Here is a 21,987-nt window from a genome sequence, read left to right on the forward strand (position 1 = left end):
AAAGTGCGCAAACTCACAAAGTATTGACACTACGATCGAAGAGAAATATGCGCCATACCAATGGCCAGCAAGCGCATTTCTAAAACAAAACACATGGACTTATATGGCAAAGGTTAGCAGATGGGCTACTAAGCATGGGGCTGGTAACATACATAAATGCTGCAAGAAACTTTTTTGTGCCATATTCTAAGACAGCAGCTCATTTGATAACGTCCTGTACAACGTATGGATGTTCCTGACTGAGAGTACAGTGCATTTAAAGATGTGTCGGTTATTCCCATGTGAGGCCGCAGGTCTAGCGAGCTTTGCTTATATTTCACATAAAGTTATTTATGTATGGGCTGCACACCATTGTTTCTAAGTGTGCATTGTCGTGGTTCAGCAGCAATATCCTGCCCGGTCTCAAAGTGTTACAGAGGCGTATCATATTTCCTATTCGATTAACCTCCTCTCGAAAGTAGTTTCCTGGTACTGTTGGGATTTTTCCGTTACACTTTCTCACAAATAAATATAATTAAATTTACAATATTATCTTGTGTGTAGCAACAGAGTATAAGACTGCAACGTGCTATGGCATTAAAATCTTGCGCATCAAATTTCTTGTCATACGTGGTAGATTTTCATTCCCAATTTGGTAAGAATGCTATAATTCTGAGTAGCAGCTTGCATTATTACATGATCAATTATTGTGACTAGTTGAAAATATAATCTAACTAATGTTTAGCATGGCTTCAGATGTGAACGAAAAATCAGATGTGATAAATATGATGCATCCAAGGCGACATACGCATAAGTATAGGCTGGGAAGTGCACGAAAAGACAAACAGAGGAGCAAGTCTTAAATTAGGAAAGGCACCATCCTGTTTCACATATTCCATCCATACGCGTGGATATTGCTTGCGGCTATGCATATACTTCCACAATGAACCAACTACCTGAAACCAAAGTTTCTTTCCTACTGAAGTGGTTAAAGCATGATAAAGTAAGAAAGCTTATCGCGCTTCACAGTATCATCGTCTCAAAACAAGTATATCCGTGTTTGGGAAGATTAATACAGTGCCTCACTTTGCACTCTCTCTGAAGTGCAGAAATTTACTATATGCTAAAATGCTTTGTGTTTATTTTGCCTCATAAACGTTATGTCTGCAGAAGCCACCAAACTAAAGGGCTTTTGTTTGATTCACACTATATGTTCACATCCGCCAAATGATGAACAAGTGTTCTACGGAGATACTCTCAGTTCTTGGCATTGAACACATCCTTCTCTCCACTAGCATACTTGGTTGGCAAGTAGATTGAGTCACCCTTATCAAAATCTCAAATACCTGCCAGAAGCACTCATATGACCATTTCAAAGAAGGAGAAACCACAACTTTACATGCACCGAATGAATTTTTCTATTGCAAGCGACTCTGTGGCTTCTAATTAAGGCGTAAGGTGCGCTCCACGGTGTACGCAGTTAGAGGGCTTGCTCCCGCTTCGGGAGCCGCGAGCGGTTCTGCTAAACAGGTTCCGAGCGCATGTACGTAAACGCTAATAACTTCTTACACCTGGGGTACTCTGTACCCAACGCTTCTTCTTTCTGGAACCTAGGAGGAAGCCAAACTTCTAAACTTAGGTGTAAAAAGTAGATAAAGGGGAAGACATGAAGATCTGTCTGCTTCGTGTCAGCGCTTAAAATAGAGAATGACGGTAGTTTGTATTTGCACCCTTGCATTTACGTGCGGCTATATTATGTCAGCAGGTAACCAAGCTTGAGCTTTTGGTTTTTATGGTGAACACAGGCACCGTTCTCACTGCTAGTATGCATTATGTGACGAAGGAAATCTGCAATTTTATTGTACCGCTATTTTTTGTCACATGGATATATCTGTTGAGAGGCACGGCAAAAAGCTTTCACTTCTCAAGAAGTAATAAGCTTTTCTACAAAACGTATTTCGAACTTTTCAATCAAACTTGCTCCTATGCGTTTGTCTTCGGAGAGCATACTTAATCTTGATTTTCCCATCCGAGACATTACCCCAAAAATACTATGGTAAGGTGGCTGCCTAGAGCCTGTGAGAATTTTCATTTTGGTGTAACATACTGTATTTTGAAAGTTTCGATAACATTTAGTAAAATGGTAAACCAATATGCCCACATTCTAGTTTTCTCGTGCTTATTGCATGACAATGTATTATTATTCTTTAAAGTACGCTACTCTGCACCACGTGGAGTCTTGTGGGCTTGCAGTACTTGCAGCTACCTTCTTGCGCTATATAATGTGGGTGCCTGAAAAATATTGTTTTCCGAAGTCAACACGAGGAGATGGTTTAGAAACATCAAGACAGTCAAGAAATAAGGTCACTGCGCAAAAAGACAGTCTTAGCTCTTGGTCTTTCTACTGAAATGCATGCGAAACATCTAAATGACTCAAAAGTCAACTGCTCAACTAACTTCAATTTTTCAAGAAAAAAAAATCTCCGACAGTTCATCCTTGTTCAGGACCAATGTTACAGTACTCCTACTAATAAACAGAATATTGGTCACGACATAACTCTGAAGTGCCAACGGATATTATTAAAATGCACAGGCATGTCCGAAACAGTAAGCGTATGCTAAACGCCCCTACAACTGTAATTCCACACTGTGCCCGTTATATTCGATTCCGATGCATAATTCGCCGTGTGACAATTCACCGATTTCGTACAGATTAGCATCCTTTCACATTCGCACCGTATTCGAAAACCGCAACGCGAGACATAACGTCAGACATATAATCACACCATTTCAATACATGAGCTAAACCAGCTCAGTCGTATTCATCCTAAAATATGAATTGCTTATGCGTTTTCACTTTGGTATAAAGGTTATAAACAGAGATAAGATGCTTCAGAAAGGCTGGCCAGAAAGGCTGGCCAATGTTTCTTTAGGAGGACCTATCTTCGTCAAAGGCGGCCTCGTCATCCTCAGCATGTTAGTTTTAAAGCGTTAAGGCGCCGATACACTCCGACGTAACGCGCGCGCGCGCGCGCGCTCGTCATGGCGACGTTACGTTGGCGAAAACACGACCCTCTACAGTCCGGCGGCACCTGGCGCCGACGCGACGGCGGCATTCGGCGCGCTCGGACGTCGTCCGGCGCCGAATGCAACAGACTGCATTTCGCGCCGACCGCGCCGAGCAAGTTAAAGCCCCTGAAACTTCGTAAAGTAGTGCCACTCTCCTCCTCCGCCTTCACTCCTCCTCGTTTCTCCTCTCTTTCACGCTCCCTCCTCGACCATGGCGCCGCCTACGATGCTCGAGCGCAGCAGACGACCTTTCGCAGAGTGAATGCACGCATAGCAAGACAGTGCTCTTTAGTCGTTCACGTTGGCTTTCCAGCTCCGCGTAACTTCGTGTACAGCATAGAATTTCTAGTCGGATGCTTATACAAATTCGGTAACGGCGGCTTTTGCTTCATTTTTTTATAACTATTTCTAGTGTTAACGCTGTGCGTTGACGACTGCGAATGTATCGCGTGCCCTACAATTAGGTACGCAACATTTGTGAAGGGCGTGTAGCAAGATCTTGTTGCGAATGGTTGTAAATAACGCGTTTACTATCGAATGACAACCTCTTGGCTTCCAGCAAGCCCTCAGCCTAAAGAATCCGCGCCGCCCTTACCACGTGAATTCGCGGCGCGTATCAGCTATGACGTACAAAAGCTGACCGAGATCACTGCTCTGGAGGTTCGAAAGTGTATCACAAGCTACAGTGCCGCCAATGTGCGTGCTTGCCAATCTAAGCGCGCGCAAAGCCTCAGAGGTGGGCGCTGGTGCTATTATGTTTCTCGTGTCTCAACGCCGACAGAAATACCGCGGCCGATCATCGAGTCGGAACTGTGCGTACACAAGAAAATAAAATGAGTTTTTAGCATTCGTGCGCGAAAACAATGCTTGACTCAATCTCAAACAAGACCACTGTGGCCTTCAGTAATTTTTTCAGGTTAATGACGTATCACGAATAACACTTCATCGTGCGTTGGTTCGTCCGTTTACTAAGTGACGTACTTGTCGCGAACCGAGTTGCACTGAGGTGCATGCATTGAGGACGGTTGCACTCCCTTCGAAGTAACATTTGCGAGACATGACTTTATTAGTGAAGTCATGATTGCGCAAAGAATCCCCCCGCCATGACGCGGCCGAAATTGCGGCAAGTGAAATGATGTTTTATCCATAGGTTAAAATGATATGAAACGGCATTCGAGTTGCAAGTTAACAGTTTATTTTCACATAGGTGCATTACAGATTTGCCTTTGCAGTCACAAGTCCGTGTGCACCATTTATTGTCTCATTGCGTAAATAAACGCACCAGCCTAAGCGCCCTACAGCAAGCGCGTCTCAATTAGACATAGTGACTGCAGAAACTAATAGTGGCATAGACGAGCAAGCGAACGACTACATGAGCGCGCGAACTAAACGAGCGTGCGAACGAACGAGCAAACGACTAAGCACGAGCGACGACTAAACCAGCCAGGGAACGGGCGGGCGACCGCACGTTTTCTTTGCGAGTGCTCCACCGCCGCATCATAAGCTTCGCACACTGTAAAGCTCACGCGAATTAGCACATACGTCTCAATTACCTATGATGCGGTCGCTCGACGACGAACGCACCGCGCAACACGGTTTCGGGAGAGCACGCACGCTTTTCATCGGTGCGTCTGTATCGCAAATCCACCGGGCGACCGTCAACGAGGAACACGAACAAATGTGGCAAACAAAGCTAGTCTATCTAAAGAAGGCTAGTAAGGAACCACAAAAGGCAGAGAGTTGCTCTCTTGAGGCGCTTTCATGATCGAGACTGAAATTTTATCAAAAGGACTGCGCTGAACCTTAAAAATTTCGCAATCACGTCATCGCACGCAATCTCGCGTGCCCGCGAACTCAAGCCGGTTGGCGTTCAAAACGATTAAGCGCACCAAATATGACTAACACGACCACGTAGTGAGCATATAAGCAAAGCAGACGTTGCGTAAAAGTCATGTTAAAGCGTGCGTACAAATGACAACATGCACAGTGAACTGTGCAATATCTACTACGTTATTGCCCGCAGCACAATACGCAAGCCTGGCACATACAATACTGAGAGAGCCACAACTTACATCACATAGTCACGCGGAGGAAGTTGGTCGGAAGTTCTCCCTCCCGATTCGGTAAGCCATGTCTTTCTTCTTAACCCGTTGCGCTTACCGGACAGTATCGCGAACATATTCTTGCCTTTGCTAAAGCTATATTGGCATCCAAACGCGCAGCAGGTCACGGTAACAGAAAGTGACGTGAAGCGACGTCGCACTTGCCACAAAACATCCTTCAAGGCGTTCACAAGATCAAAACAACACAGAATAGGAACGGAAGGAATGCCGCCAACAAGCGCCGCTTCTCGAGCAAAGATGGCACTGAAGCGCGACTGTAAACAAACGAGGCCGGCGCAAGGGGCCACGTGATGCCATTAGGCCAATAGCGACGCGGCGTCGGCTTCGGCCAGAGCGCTGGAGGAGGAGGCGGCATTCTTCAAAGCGTGGCACTACTTTACGAAGTTTAAGGGGCTTTAGAGCAAGTTAGCGCCTAGCGCCCTCTCTCGTCGAGGTAGAGACTCACTACTCGGCAGGCTGAGCCAGAACGAGATGGCCTTTTCGCAAGAAAGCGTGACCGACCTGTGCGGCTACAAAATCGAAAGGGTTCTGGACGTCGTCCAGCAACACCCGTGTGTCTACGACACCAAAAGAATGGACTACTGGGATGCGGAGCGGGAAGACAACGCGTGGGAGCAGATAGATACGCATGTACTCTGGCCTCTCAACAGGAGCGTCAATGCTACGCACGTGTGTGAATACGTCTCTGGATATGCTATTCATTCAGCGCCTGTTTGTTTGTCTTGTTTTCCCTGTTTCAGTCGAAGAGTGCCTGAAACTATGGAAGCGGCTGGGGGACCGCTATGCTCGTGAACTGAAAGCTGTTGGAGCGACGAAAAGGAGTGGCAGCGGCTACGTGTCTGTGTTATGTAGAGAGACCTGTTCCTCTTTCGACGCAGACCACGCGACACACGGTCCGATTCGGTGTCCGACGCACCGGAACGGCAGCCGGAATCGAGGTGTTTTGCCGTGCCGAAGCGCCGGATCGGACGTCCGGCGTGCGACAAACCGGGCAGATTTTCATCGTCTGACGCGTCCGACAACCGCACCGTCGTTTGGCCGCAGCCAATCACAGCGTGGCTAGCATGTGACGTTCTCTGACGTTCCCTCCACGGAGGCGGCGCTGGCTGGCCGGTTTCTCACAGTCTTTTTTTTTTTCCTTGCCTGCTGCAGTTTGTTTCCGACACGAAATAGTTACCAGTCCAGTAAAATTATCTCGAACGTGTGCCTGTTATGCAAAGCAGCGCCTAATACACTAGCACCAAGCTACTGGCTAGATCGGGAGCCGTGACGCGAGGGCATTTCGCGGGCAGACAGCACACACCGACCGTCTGAGCGAGGCTGCTCGCTTCGCTTGCACGTTTGCCCTTCGCAACGACTGCGTCGAGTAAACCAATTGTATTTAATTGCGGGCGACCTAAATGTAAACTGTTAATTGTTTTGGCAAAAATAAGCGCTCTTTGACGAGCTCGCGTTGGATCGCTAGCGCCGTCGGCCGCAGCGTCCGCCTAGCTAGGCCTACCGGCCGTATCACTGGTTGTTGGCGGGCCGTCAGTAGACAACGCGCCGTTGTGAAGTGTTCCGTCACTCGCAGGGGCATAATTTTATTGACAGTATTCGCGTAAAGCGAAGCAGTGTTGTGCAGAGTTGTTTGTATTGTGTTTCTCGATGTGGATATGAAGTGAAGCTGGGGGGCTGTATCTGGGCGGAGCTTACGCGCCGCTCAATCTTTCGGATGAACGCACCGTGTGCCCCGAATCGTCGTATGCCGCATGCCGGTGCATGTGGCGCCGCACGTCGGATCGTACGCCGAATCGTACCGTGTGTCTCCTGCTTAATTTCGTCTTGCGGAATGTGTCTGCATCCGTGCCATCGCCGAGCAACAGTCCGGTCCGCGGTCGCAATCGCTACCGACAGAGAAAGCGCGCGAAAGATTTGTTTCGATGTTCCACGACAGGCGCCACGGAGCGGCGCGGTGTTCTGCGCATGCGCTACTCCAGCTGCGGCAGGGGCGCGGCGTTGTACTGTATGGGGACGGATTTACGCCTGACGCGGCGTAGCCGACCTGGCGTGATGTAGCGCAACCACTGCGCGCGCGCGCGCCGGGTCACGTCGAAGTGTATTGGCGCCTTTAGTGCAGTGGCGTCGCGTGCGGTTGTTCTCAGTGGCGACTGGTTGTAAAGGGAGAGACATTAAAGAAAATTAGCGCTATCAGCTGACGTCTGTCAGCGTGGTTCCCAAGACGAGGGGACAAGAGCAGGACAGTGGTAAGGCGGGGAGAAAAGAAAGGAAAGGTGAAAAAGTAGGGGTGGGGGAACCAAGAGGAAAAAAAGAACAAGAAAAGAAAAAGAGGAGCACGGGAGGGTGTTGGGGAAGCGAGAGGTTAAGGAGCATTCAGCGGTGTCGTTGGCGGCATGCATTGCTGGCTTTAGAAGAGCCGGTCAGTGCACATGTAACAAAAAAGACTCAAACAGACATCAGTTGAAAGAGTGACTTTAGTAGCGTAGCAGCAATGCGTTGAGCAATTTCGGAAGAGTTAAGATGGCTACAAGGAGTCCGGGGTGCAGTGCGTGGGGTAACTAGAGGGCAGCGGCATGATCTTTCCAGGCACGTTAGTCCCAGTAGCTCAACGTAGGTGTCGTTATGGCGGTATACAGAAATGGTGATAGCCTGTGTAGCTCAGGCGCCGAAAAGGTATACTGGCGTCTGGTACTTTGGAATGTGTCGGTGAGGCTGTTCCAAAAAATATATAATAACAACAGACAACAAGAAAGGGAAGGGGAAACGAAACCGGAATAACAAGTAGGAGGGTGACGTTTGCGGAAGCGGGCGGGGGCAGGTGTACTTGGGGAAAGGGGGTCGTATAGTTGATATAAACGTAAAAACATCAAACAGTATATTAAATTGAGTAGTATGCAGGGGAAAAAGTATCGAAATGGAGGAATAGGTGAGGTTAACAATTCAGGTTAGCTGGTGGCATAATGTGTTTTGTGCCTTTGTTGATGATATTTGAATTTCAGAATTAAGTTACCGCTTTTCAAGATTCTAAGTTGCCACGTGCCGAATGAATTCCCGTAGGGTGTAGGCAATTAAACTTGTGTGTGATGTATGATTCCGTATACTTCCTTTCGCTAGGTGAACGGATATTTGTTTGTTGTATATAGAGCATTCTTTTGTTGAATATATGACCATGTTCAATAATGTGGCCGGCTAATACTTTAGGTAAATTTTGTTTTGTATCCGCGCGGTGGCCGTTGAGTATGAATTTGTTGTCCAGTCACCCCTATCTATTGTTCGCTACAAGCGGCACATTCTAGACAGTAGACTACGTTGCTTGCTTGGCAGGTGAAACCCGAAGTTATTTTGTGTGAGTAATTCGACGCAGTACTTTTTACTGTAGTAGTAGATTGAATATGTTTGCACCTGGGGCGGCCACAGGGACCGGTTCCCAACTTCGTGTTTGTCCTTAGTTTGGCATGCACAACAATATCTTTAACATTAGTGTTGTGTCTGTAGGCTACTCTGGGCGGGTCGGAAAAATCTTGTTATGTTTCTGGTGGCCGATGAGAACAGGGTATTATTTACTGGCGATGTTGTACACGTGTGGAAGTGCGTTTGAGAATTTAGTACTGAAAAGAGGCGTTGTTGTTCTTGTGATCCTCGGGCGGGGCTTGAGGACCTCGGCTCGATCAAGTTTGGTTGCAGCGGTGTAGGCTTTTTGAAGGTGTGTTTGGGTGGTTAATTTTCGACTTTCATGCGTTTTCAGTCAATTCAAGATAACGCGCCCAACAGACTTCTTGCAGCATGTAGCTGAGTGCCTGCGGCAAAGTTTCTAACTAGCACTGGCGCTGCACATAATTTCAATAGTCCTAGGTAACCCATGGGCGAAAGACACCGTCAAGCGCGTGGCGTATAATGAAAGTACGCCGCCAGCAAAATGACACCTTCTGCTATGTGAGTTCCTATTGCAACAGCGTTCTGTATACAGTAGACTGTCAAAGTGAATGAATTGAAACGCACACGAAGCACGCTCCGCATAGGCTCCGAATCATGCGCTGAGGCACGCAAACCATTTTATGCGTCCCCTCCCATCAAGTCTTGTTGAACATAGAATGGTTCTGGCGGCGTCTGCCATTTTCAAAGCACTTACGGATAGCGGCAAGTGATAACCTCACATGGAGTTATCGCAACGACTTTTTTTTATTTACTCACTTGGAAAGCCATAGCGCGCCCCGTGGTCAATCGCATCAGCTAATCGCCGCGACGGCTTCCTGGCCATAGCATGTGATATACGCAGAATGTGCACGTAAGTTAGAATTCACTTACCGTAGAGGATTTGTTGTTATATCCAACGAATGACGAACGACTGCCCTTTTATCGCGGCGACGCGAGATGGCTTACAAATGGTCTCCCTTGGATGGCCATCGTTCCTGCTCGCTGAACGGGTCGCCTTTCTACGGTGCTGTGCTGTTCCGCGATGTTGTGCGCGCGCTTGGTGTGGCAACTCCGAGTGAAAATGCAGTGCGCTGGTTCCGCTTCCAATTTCACTGTCGCTGCCTGTTTTCTTAGAAGCGAAACGTTGTGCTCTTTGCTCAGCGTGCGTGAGTGATACGTAGCTATGTCCGGCGTCAGCCTCCTACAGTTGAAGCAGGAGCTTACGCTACGTTTCCTTCTCTATTGCAGAAAGAGTAAAACGGCCATTCTACTCTCTCTTAGAAGCACAGAGTGAAAAGAAGATTTTACTCTCAACTTGAAGTCTGAATGAACAATGCATTTAATTCCACTCGACATATTGAGAGAGTAAAACAATGCTTTGAAGAGTAAAACGGCTCCTTCACTCTTACGAAATTCGCACTAGTTTTTAGAGTGTACACAATACGCTACATCGCTAATACTGGAAATGTAGTTGTCGACAACGCTGAATTCTTTAAGGAATGATAAAAAAATCATGTGGAAGATATAATGATAGAGAATCTATGCTAAAGCATAAAACTTTAGCTGCGAGACAGCAATGAGCAATGCGATCGAAATCCATCAATGAAAACTAAATCTGCCAGTGCGCCCTAGAGATGTTTGGAAAAACATCTGTCGTGAATTCGATTCCGGTGACCTGAGCATGGAGGTGCATGAATTGCGCACTCGAATCACCGTTGGTAACTTAACCCATCCGTAAAAGTCATTATGTTAACCCTCAAAGTGTGGGCGTTAGAAGATCCAATGTGCTGGTAATACGAGTTGGTTGGTCGGTTAACAGTACAATTGAAAAATCGTGTTAAACAAGCTCACAATGCACACGTCATTCATTTCGCAATTTTGCCAGTCAATATCCCCAAATTGTACCACCGCAAGAAATGTCGCTTTTGTTATATTGGGATTTAATAGAGTTAACGTTATCTTGAAATTCGTATATGAAACTCCAGGCGCTATCGGGTTGTCTGTAGAGTATATCATACGTTGAATTCGATTGGTGCGATCGTATGCAAACCCACAGAAGTTCGATACTCGAAGGCATGGGCACAAGAAGTGACGTGCTAATTTTTTATGGCCAGCAATACCTCACCTCCTCTTCTGTCGTCCCAATCTCTGCGATATACAGTGTAAGCGCTATAACCGGATACGACTTCGTCATCCATAATTTCAGAGCTGGGTAAGCTTTCCGTCAGAGGCAATATGTCGCAGTTACAGTCATCTCAGTATAAAGAAATTTCAATGGGTACAGAAAAAAATGTTTTCAATGCTAGGGAATGATACTGATAGGCCCGAGCGAATGGTATTGGGTTTTTATTGTAATAGCAAGTATGCGGAAACTCAAGGCGCATTACTGCCGTCGGTGTCGCTGTGATATTCCGTATAACTTACAACGACGATAACACCGTCGCCGCGCACCTTGCACTGTATGTGCAAGTGTAAGCGTGCGAGGGCAGCCGACGATCGCGGTTCACGTTCGCCCATGCTAAATGCAAGAAAGCGGTAGGAAGCGTGTCGTCTTCCGTCGCGCGCTAGGCAACCATTGTTGCGAGGCGTCGGGCAGATGAGAGGAAGGGGGTTGCTCTAGTGCGGCTTCAACTGCGCATGTGGCGGCTTCGCGCTATCGCCTAGCCGTATCTTGATAGCGATCTGCATTGGGGGCAGTCTAGGTGCGTCAACGAGTCGCAGCTTTGTGCGTTCTGTGTGTTGCCGGCGGTCAGTTTGCATTGAAGCGATAGAAAGCACGATGGTCATCTCGCTCGCTGCTGCTGCCACGCTACTTCACGCCAGCGTTTTGACATCGAGTGTCTGCGTTCATCGAGTGTGATGTGTTCATGGCTGCTGTGCAGGCTGTCATCAAGTTTGTTTATTTTGTTAGCAAGCGAATGTTTACAAATTTATATGGCGGATGAAAGTACTATCATTACTTCATATGGCTCAATGCAAATTTGTATCGCAACCGATTCTTCACCGTTCGGGGGAAACTAGGACTTTTTTCTTAGATGCACGCGTTGGAAGGCCAGGTCTTTATCATCAGTGTAAGGGAACTACAGAGGTAGACGCTGCGTCGTATCCATAGAGAGTGTCAGCAATTATAAGTCATTCGAGGATTACCTTAAACTGGGCGTTTCTGGCAAAGTCGATGGGTTTGCGTTGATCGATACGGGTTTGTAAAGGAAATTCCTCACGAACAGCAAAATTAGGGTTTGTGAATTTGTAGCTTTTGTCTATTAAAGGCAGCTTATCTTTGAAGAATGTGAACTTGACAATGATTGGCCTACACTTGCTACTGCTGTACTGACAGAAATGATGCGCGCTGTCTATTTAACCAGGATCGAAAGTTATGCGAAGGTGATCGTTACTGATGCCAATGACTTCTGACGCTGGCCATGATTGCTGGGGCTCTTTTTTTTTTTTGCTCCGTAATTTTAAAAAGAGCAAGTTGCAGCGGCAGAATCTGGTTTCTGAGACGTCAGAGTGCGATTTTATTGCCTTTACCGGTGTGAAAATTCAGTTCGATATGTTTAATAATTCGGGCGATTCATTTGTGGCGGAGCTTTTCACTGACACAACATCGACATCAACAGTAAGAAGCATACTCGACAACTAATTTAGCTCGACATGAACTGACGCTTGCCAATTCATTCTTGTATGCAAGTCATTACGAATGTCCTCCTGGCCGGATTCAATACGTTGCAAAGTGGCAAGCACGATATCTAGCACATGTGGCCTTAGGTTAGACAAGACACCACTGCATAGAAGTAGACACAGCCTACATATTTGGAAAGAAAACAGGTGTTTGTAGCGCGTCCCTAACGGCAACAGAACGCTAAGGCACGGCGCCGCCAAGAAAAATCTAGAACACCCGAAAATATAGACGTCTGGTATAAGGCTCGTTTAAATGCTTAAACTGAATATACGCTCACCCTTTATAATATTTTTTGGGAAGACCTCGATGTAGCGATCCCTGTCGGGATGTGTGTGCTCGTGGTAGAAGCCCACCGCGTGCATCAGCTCGTGCGTCACTGTGCCGCGGTAGAGGCAGCCGTGGCCCAAGGACACCGGTTGCCGACCGCCAATGCGGCCAAGGTACGAGTAGCACCTGTGCATGGTGCAGCACATTTCTAGACAGGCACGTGGTGACGGCAAGGACGACAATATATTCAACGCTTAATACGATTGACGCGAAATGCTTCGCGTCTCGTTTTACACCAAACGCGCAGCAACTGCAACATTTTAACGGTGCAAGAGAGCCCTGCAAGCAGGTGTGCTAATACGAAAATTATCCCACGCACAGTTGGTGCTCCTGCTTACTGAGATCGATCTGCTTTGAACCTTTCATTCGATTTTGTAAAACAAAGCACGAATACAGCATCGAAGTTACGAGTTTGAACACAGCTATACCTCGTCTCGCGATTTCTTCTACGCTGGACCTACACCGGACTGCGGCTAGGTCAAGGCGCAGAATAATACATTTTAAGGCGTACGCTGACGCTAGAGTTGCCTGCGTTTGCGTCTACCGTATCATATACAATTTTACAAAAAAAAGAACGACTTAGGGATATCGAAACAAATGTAATTATCTTTGTCTCACTTTTAAACAAAATGAAATAGAAAGTTCTCCGGAAGCTTGTTTGCAGCGAAACAACACCTACTCAAATAAATTTATGGGGTTTTACGTGCCAAAACCACTTTCTGATTATGAGGCACGCCGTAGTGGAGGACTCCGGAAATTTTGACCACCTGGGGTTCTTTAACGTGCACCTAAATCTAAGTACACGGGTGTTTTCGCATTTCGCCCCCATCGAAATGCGGCCGCCGTGGCCGGGATACAACAACACCTACTTAATTCCTTTAGGTTGCACAGCATAGGAATATATGTTTACAAAGCAGATGCTCTTTGTTTGTCGTCATGACTGTATGCGCAATCCACGACGTACGAGCTCTGACGTCTCCTGCTGTTAAAACATACCCATTTCAGGATTCGAAATATTCGTTAAGAAGCTGGGCAACACTGCGACGCCAAATGCGTATAAAGATACGCTCAATTACTCCCAGTTCAACGCCCCTTACAGTTTATGTCACGTTTTATATTGAGCCAAACATATCATTCTCAGACCTCCGCAGCCTAATCAGCAAAAATTCTCATTCACCTATGGTAGACAACCATTTACTTGCTAAAACGCATGGTGTGAACGACTAGTGAACTCGCGTTTCCTTTTTCAGTACGGCAGAGTGCGCTGATATTGCACTTAGGCAGAAAAGTGAACCACGCGACATTTGGATTGATATGCGCGATATGTCATGACATCCAACCAAAAAATTAGCAGAAGCCCATTTCCCTTTGTAGGTTATTCTGGCATTCCGCTGCACAGAGAAGGCAAAATATGGCGTCGGAGCTAATATGGTATGATATGCTAAACTTTATTCTGGTCCTTCGGGAAAAAAACGCAGATTTTGTTATTACAGGAGACACTATGTGACCACCCTACCCTTTCTGGCTTCAACACTGTGTCGGTCAGGAACGAGGGAGGCAGAGGACTAGCTACGATGATAAAAATATATCTAGCCTTTATTGAATATCCGATCAAATCTGGACGGGCCCTTTTCGTGGAGGTTAAGCCGCACGGTCGTCTTAAGCAGAGCGTATTTCTACCTAATGTCTATAGCCCGCCGTCGGGCCAGAGACAGACGTTTAACTCCCTGCTTAGGAAGACGACGCAGACAGCCAAACACTCTCCCCTGATAGTTGCTGGGGACTATAACGCCCCTCATAATGCATGGGGCTACGTCAGGCGGACTGTAAAGGGAGAGAACCTGGCGAGGATCCTGGATGATCTCGCGTTTTCGGTAATCACGGACCCAGGGTTCCCAGTAGGCTGGGCACGTCAGTTGCGCGAGACACAACGCCTGATTTGGCATGTGTAAGGAACGTTGGTAACGTAACGTGGGCCAATAAGCAGGAAAACCTGGGCAGTGACCACTTCATTGTAGCGGTAACTTGAAGCGTGGACGGCCCGACCGGCCAGGGTATTTCGAATCACGAACTGGGAGGAGTTCACGAAATTAAGGAAGGAGCGAACCAGACCATTTTCCTCGTTTGGCGAGTCTATCGACTCTCTAACGGAGGATGTCGAGAGGGCTACTAGGGTAGTACAAACGAAAGCGGAGGTCCTAAGAATGGATCCGCACCTAGCGCACCTGTTGGAGGCCATATCGTTGACTCTGATGAGGTGGAAAACACAAAGGTTAAATTTCAGGCTGAGTAAAAAGGTTGTGAAGCTTAATAGAGAGATCGAGAGATATTGCGCGGAGCTCAATAGGCTGCAATGGGACGAGGTCTGCGCGGCAGTACACGGGTCCATGTTCTCAGGAGGGAAGTGGAACCTTCTCAAGCGCCTCCTGGATGACGCCCAGACTAAGCATAATCAAAGGCAAACACTTAGTAAAGTCATACACCGGCACAAACAGAAGGGAGGTACTGAACAGTAACTTTTGAATGCCGCTCGCGAATAGGTACCTCCCCATAGGGCCGACGCTGGAAGAGGATTATCCGCCGATCGAGTGCGCGGCGGTAGAGGAGTTGGACGCGCCCTTCACAGAATCGGAGATCAGGGCAGTGCTCTACAATTTAAACAGCAGGTCGGCTCCGGGCCCGGATGAAGTTGCTAACAGGCTACTACGAAACCTGGACGATAAGACAGGGGAACTACTAACTAAGCAGGTCAACAGGGTATGGGAGACAGGACAAGTGCCTGACGGATGGAGATCGGCTATGGTGACACTCATCACTAAACCAGGATAACCCTTCATTTGGACGACATGAGGCCAATATCACTAACCTCGTGCATAGGCAAGGTAGCGGAACACGCAATCTTAAACAGGGTTTCCGGGTACATAGAGCGCAGAGACCTCTTTCCACATAATATGGTTGGTTTTCGGCCCCGCCTATCGACGCAGGAGGTTATGCTAATGCTAAGGAAGCAAATCTTTAATAGCGGCACCCAGAACGTGAAAGCGATTCTCGCCCTGGATCTCACTACGGCGTTCGACACAGTGTTACATAGATACATTCGGCAGGCCATGGCCGGGATAGGCCTAGGAGTCAAATTCGAGGCCTTTGTCAGGTCCTGTCTCGTGAATAGAACTCCTACTATTCAGGTAAGGCAGATTCGCTCGAACGTGTATGAATTTGGGTCTCGGGGTACCCTAAGGGATCAGTCATCTCGCCACTGCTCTTCAATATAGTCATGAAGGGTCTATCAGACAGGCTGGGCGGCATTCAGGGCTTAGGTCACGCACTTTACGCAGATGACATCACGATCTGGTACCCGGGGGCTCCCTAGCAGAAATTGAGCAGGCTCTACAAGCGGCCTTGGACGAGACGGAGGCTTACCTTGCCGACACGGGTCTCAAGCTGCCTACGAGTAAATCGGTGCTCGGCGCTCTTACTTTACAGACCCGCAAGGCAAGGGGTTAGGGGTCTGACCCCTCTTAACCAGCTATTCGTGCTACTATACGCGAACAAGAGGCAGAAATTTCCTAGACTCGACTCAATTAAGGTCCTAGGCCTGCTCATAGACACGAGGGGCTGTAATGCCAGAACAATTACCCACGTTACAGCCAAAACGGCGAATATCTTGCGGTTAACTGCTAGGGTGTCCAACGGAAGGAAGGGGTTAGGTGAAGACAACCTCCTTCGGATGTACAACGCGTTTCTCATGAGCCATAATAACTATGTGGCGTCAGTTCTAGTATGGACAAAAACGGAAAAGACCAAATTAAATACCCTCATGTGCAAGAGCATCAAGAAAGTGCTAGGCTTGCCTATTGCCACGAGCTCCGACAGGCTAGATCAACTCGGGATGCACAATAGCATAGACGAGATCATAGAGGCACAGGTTGCCCAGGTGGTTAGGCTATCGTCGACCAAAGCTGGCAGGCGGATTCTCGACGAGGTTGGCATGGCTTCTAGGATAATGGAGGACCGGCGCATAACATTGACACGAGAAACGAGGACGACCTACCTGGTGAGGCCATTCCCGCGAAACGTACATCCACAGCATAATGAGGGTAGACGTAAAGCCCGTGCTCGAGCCATATTGAAGAAAGTTAGAGATGATAGAGACTCCGCGGTCTTTGTCGATGCGGCGCACTACGGGAACAGGAGAGTGTTCGCGTTGTCGGTTGTAGACGGGCGGGGGGTGCTTCGCTCCTCCGCCTGGGTCAGAGTGGCCACCGCGAGTATAGCAGAGCAAATTGCGGTTGCGCTGGCCTTGTGTGACTCAGAGCGTTCCTACACTTACACCGACTCGAGAGACGCAATCAGAGCTTTCGAATCGGGTAACCTCGCACGAGAAGCGGCCTCTATTCTAGCGTAACGTGCTTGCTCCGGTTCTTATTATATCACGCGGTTCCCCGCACACATGGGGACGAAGATTCTCGAGGGTTTCCCAAACCTCAATGAGCTGGTCCACGACCGTGCGCGAGAACTCACGCTCCGCGACGGTCTGCAGGCTTCGGCGGGGCAGGAAGGGACTCAGCAGAACGATCCACTCCTCACATTTAATGGAATTACTAAACATTACCAACTTGGTCGGAGAATTTATCTGCCTCACCCCAAGCTCACTAGCGGTCAGTCAGCTACTTTTAGAATGCTGCCGACGGAATCTTTTCCGTCGCGGGGATTCCTCACTAGGATGTACTCGGATATAGACCCTAGCTGTCCCGACTGCAGTGAAACCTTTTGCTCTATGGCTCACATGCTCTGGCGATGTCCCGCGTTGCCTAACGACTTTCTCTCCAGCGAAGCCGAATGGGAGGAGGCCATCAGAAGCACGGTACTCCAAAAGCAAGCCCAGGCTATCAGAGGGTCCTGGAAAGGGCGGAGCGTCACGGCGTTCTGTCCTCTACGTGGGCGCGGCCAGCGGCTACAAAGGCCTCCCGTTAGGAGGTCCTGACAGTAGCTCCTTAGGATTAATTAAAGTTCGCCGTCCGTCAGTCAGTCAGTCTGTCTGTCTGTCTGTCTGTCTGTCTGTCTGTCTGTCTGTCTGTCTGTCTGTCTGTCTGTCTGTCTGTCCGTCCGTCCGTCCGTCCGTCCGTCCCTGGATCTCACTACGGCGTTCGACACAGTGTTACATAGATACATTCGGCAGGCCATGGCCGGGATAGGCCTAGGAGTCAAATTCGAGGCCTTTGTCAGGTCCTGTCTCGTGAATAGAACTCCTACTATTCAGGTAAGGCAGATTCGCTCGAACGTGTATGAATTTGGGTCTCGGGGTACCCTAAGGTCCGTCCGTCCGTCCGTCCGTCCGTCCGTCCGTCCGTCCGTCTGTCTGTCTGTCTGTCTGTCTGTCTGTCTGTCTGTCTGTCTGTCTGTCTGTCTGTCTGTGTCTGTCTGTCTGTCTGTCTGTCTGTCTGTCTGGTCCTTCGTAACGCGCGGTAGCGCGTAGCGGGTCGCTCCCACGTTGGTACAGTCTGTTACGTTTCGCCTACGACGCGCGGTATTGGCCTCGAGCTCCACCACTGGAAAAGCTGGCGCCACCGTCGGCGTGACGTGCTAGGAGGGATCACGTGGACATAGCGGCCGCGTCGGCTGCTTCGGGCGCGCCGCAGCGAGCTGAAAACGAGTTTAAATTCCCTCGTACGCTGCGGTCCTCATTTAGTGGCGAAATTTTCCCGCTTCGAGTGTCTCCTTTACAACGCTTGAAAGCACTACAATAGGTAGTGGCTGCCTTTGAAGGCGCGCAACATGGTAGGCTACTGCTCGGTGCCGCAGGGCCGGACGCACGTAACGGAGGCCGGTGTGAGCCTTATTCACACGTAGCCGCAGGACAAGAAGCTGCGTGAAGCTTGGCTCGCGAAACATAAAAGCGGCAAACAGTCATCGGCTACAACTCGGGTATGCAGCAAGCACAGACGCGAGGAAGATTTCTGCAACGGCGCCCGGTCTGCGATGTTCTGAAAACGCGCACTGAGACGCTCGCCCGAGTCCGCTGCCCGACTAATGTCGTGACGGTTTGGTCTATGAACTTGTCGATGCTATAGATACTGGCAAGTTCAGTGGAGTGGAAAGGCAGCGGTAAGAAGCACATTTAAAAAAAAGCATGGCATATGGTCATGTTTGTGTTATGAATAAATGCACTAATTACAAAAAAGGAGCAGTGGGAAATTGCACGCTGAAAACACCGATAAACATACAGTGCGACGCAACTCGAGAAATAGTATTGAAAGGTGAAAGAATTTAGAAGAAAAAAGAATATTGAATGGTCGCGACGGCACATCAGGCGTCGAAGTGTCTACAATGAAATTATTTTTGAATAACTGTGATAGCGCCCACGCAACAATGGTTGCTTGTATACTGTCAAATGCTCATATTCTGCGGCCTAAAGCTCATGGCACGGTGCGAAAACGCGCGCGCGGAGAAAGCGAAACAGTGCGCGGACAAGCATGCAGACGCGCAGTCGGTCGCTGCGAATCTGCGTGATCGCTGCATTGAGGCTTCGTTCTATTACACTCCATTTAGTTATACAAACACTATAAGAACATATTTCACATAGTTTGCTCTCAGCGTTTACCTACCTTTCACGCAAGAAGCCGGTTCGGGAGACTCCATCGCGGCAACCGCGCGCAGTGGCGTTCACTGTACGTATTCAGTAAAGAGATAGCGTCTGTAAACGATTCTGTGCTTTCAGTTTGCCCATGATTATTATTTAGACAGAAACAAACTTCTCTCGTTTCGAAAGTACTTATAGAAATGTCCGGGAGAGCTCGCGCGTGGTGTTTTCAGTGAGCGCTGACAGCAAAACCTATGAGGAGCGCGCCACGTGATCCCTCATACTACGCCAGCGAGGCGCTTCCGATAGATGGCGACTCCGTAACTCCTCGCCGCCAATAGCCGGCGCGGATGCAACGGACGCCGGGGCTTCGTTCAAAGCGGCGGACATTTTGGCCCGTTCAGCGCCGCCGATACGCCTCCCCGCCACGCGCGTCCAGACATGTTTCAGTGCCACGTGTCTTCAAGTGTGCGTGTGTGTGTGTGTGTGCGTGGTGGTGCCGACGCTTGTCAAAGCTCGACAGCCGGGGAGAGGAGCTCCCCAAGTGTGAAGCGAGGAGGTCTGCCCGGCGCCGGCTCGGCGGATGCGTCACTACACTCGTCTCAACATGTCTCTCAGCCTGTCCGTGCCCCGCAGTCACGTAGCCTCTTCCCGAGACGTTCCTCCTTCTCCTCAACTGCGAGAGTATAAAAGCAGCTGCCCCCGGACGCCAAGAGAGAGGCTCCGATTTCTTCTGTTGAGTAACGTGCTCTCCCGTCTCTCCACTTCGGTCGACCTGACCGCCCGCTCTTTTGCGATGCTAGAATAAACAAGTTGTTCTGTTACCAGTCGACTCATGCTTTGCCGGGACCTTCGGATGCTTCCAGTTGTGCCCTAGGCCGCCAGGCCAACGCTACCCTTGGGGCTTGCGACCCATTTGCAACAACGGGTGTCAGCGCCGAGATTCCAACAACTGTCTGCCAGCGGTGAGATCGCGACAACGGAGGCCAGCAGAGAAGATATGCGGTTGACTGTATGCTGAGCAGAACAACGACCATCCGGGAGCAGTGCAACGAGCCCTGTGTGATGACTGGTTGCCTGCAGCGGAACGACTGCGCTGAATTCTTGGCTGCGAGGTTTGGTGAGTGCGGGACTTTCTTCTTCTGAGTTTTGCCAGGCTTTTGTTAGTGTCAGAAACAGAGCTGGTAATTGTGGTTGTCGTTGCTGCCGGGTTAGTTTGCGGCAAGACAATAGTAGGCAGTAGAGAAAGCAGCATTCAGAGCAGCCATGGATTTGAAGTCGTTGCGCAAACCGAAATTGCTGGAGCTTGCAAGAGAGTTGGGTCTGGATGTCTCAGACAAACTCAGAAAACCAGAACTGCTAAGGGCTATTCTTGAGTTAGAAGCTGAGGATGACGAGCTGTCGGAATGCCTTGAGAGCACAGGAGCGCGAACTTAAAGAGCAAAAAGAGAGACAGGAGCGCGAACTTAAAGAGCAAAAAGAGAAACAGGAGCGCGAACTTAAAGAACAGAAAGAGAAACAGGAGCGCGAACGAAAAGAGCAAAAAGGGAAACAGGAGCGCGAACTTAAAAAAGAGAAAGATGAGCGCGAACGAAAAGAACAAAAAGAGAAAGAAAAAGAAGAGCGCGACCGTCAATACGCTTTGGAAATGAAGCGTCTCGAGATAGAGATGGAACGCGCTCGTAATGGAAGTCAGGCACACCGTGCAGGAGAACGAGTATTGTTCAAGATGACTGACCTGATGCGGCCGTTTAAGCTTGGAGAGGACATTGGTTTGTTCCTGGTTAACTTTGAGCGAACGTGCGAGAAGCAGGGGTTCTCTCGGGAAACGTGGCCACAGCGCCTGCTCACTTTGTTACCCGGCGAGGCGGCCGACGTAGTCGCTCCCTTGAAGAGAGAGGAGGCAGAGGATTTCGACAAAGTGAAATCGAGTCTGCTAAAAAAGTACAGGCTGTCAGCGGAGGCGTTCCGTCGGAAGTTTCGGGAAAATGAGAAAGGCAGAAGTGAGTCATATACAGAGTTTGCCTACAGGCTTACGTCAAACATGCAGGAGTGGCTCAAAGAAGAGAAAGCGTTTGGTGACCACGAGAAAGTTCTGCAGTGTTTCGGGCTGCAACAGTTTTATAGTCGGTTACCTGAGAACGTGCGGTACTGGGTCTTGGATAGGCCAGACGTTAGTACGGTGGCTAAAGCCGCCGAGCTAGCCGAGGAGTTTGTGACGCGTCGGGCTCGCGGAGCTAAGGACGGTCAAAAGGGTGAATTTGGCTCCAAGTTTGAGAGGCCGAAGTTCACACCCATGAGAGCAAGGGGGAACACACGTAGTGCGGATGCGGTTCGGTCGGAAGCAGTCCGACCGAACCTAAGGAGACGGCGGCAGCCGAAGCCGAACGCAGAAAGCGGTTCGAGACGAGGCAAGCGCTCGTGTGTTATACGTGCCAGAAGCCGGGTCACTTTTCGGCGTAGTGTCCAGAAACAAAAACAAAAGTCGTGTTTTTGTCATTATGCAGCACTGACGAGAACATGAAGCTTCTCGAGCCTTACATGCGAGACCTCCTCGTGAACGGGAAAGAGTGCCGAGTGCTTCGCGATTCCGCAGCTACAATGGATGTAGTTCACCCCTCTTACGTAGAACCCGATATGTTCACAGGCGAGTGTGCATGGATCAAGCAAGCCGTGGAAGCTCATAGCGTGTGTCTGCCCGTAGCAAAAGTGCTTATTGAAGGACCTTTCGGAGCACTTGAGACGGAGGCGGCAGTGTCATCTATGCTGCCCCCCCAGTACCCGTACCTATTTTCGAACAGGTCCGATCACCT

The 21,987-nt window shown here is 49.0% G+C and overlaps 1 protein-coding gene across 1 annotated transcript in view; it reads right to left on the reverse strand.

Annotated features, from left to right (window-relative positions):
• Positions 1-21,987, reverse strand: part of LOC140218780 (astacin-like metalloprotease toxin 5) — a 122,638-nt gene that overhangs the window by 25,952 nt on the left and 74,699 nt on the right. The window contains exon 5 of the mRNA XM_072288541.1: positions 12,545-12,720. Coding sequence (XP_072144642.1) covers positions 12,545-12,720 — 176 coding nt within the window. The remainder of the gene's footprint in view (positions 1-12,544; positions 12,721-21,987) is intronic.

This window comes from Dermacentor andersoni, chromosome 6, assembly GCF_023375885.2.
Source record: "Dermacentor andersoni chromosome 6, qqDerAnde1_hic_scaffold, whole genome shotgun sequence".
Taxonomy (NCBI): Eukaryota; Metazoa; Arthropoda; class Arachnida; order Ixodida; family Ixodidae; genus Dermacentor; species Dermacentor andersoni.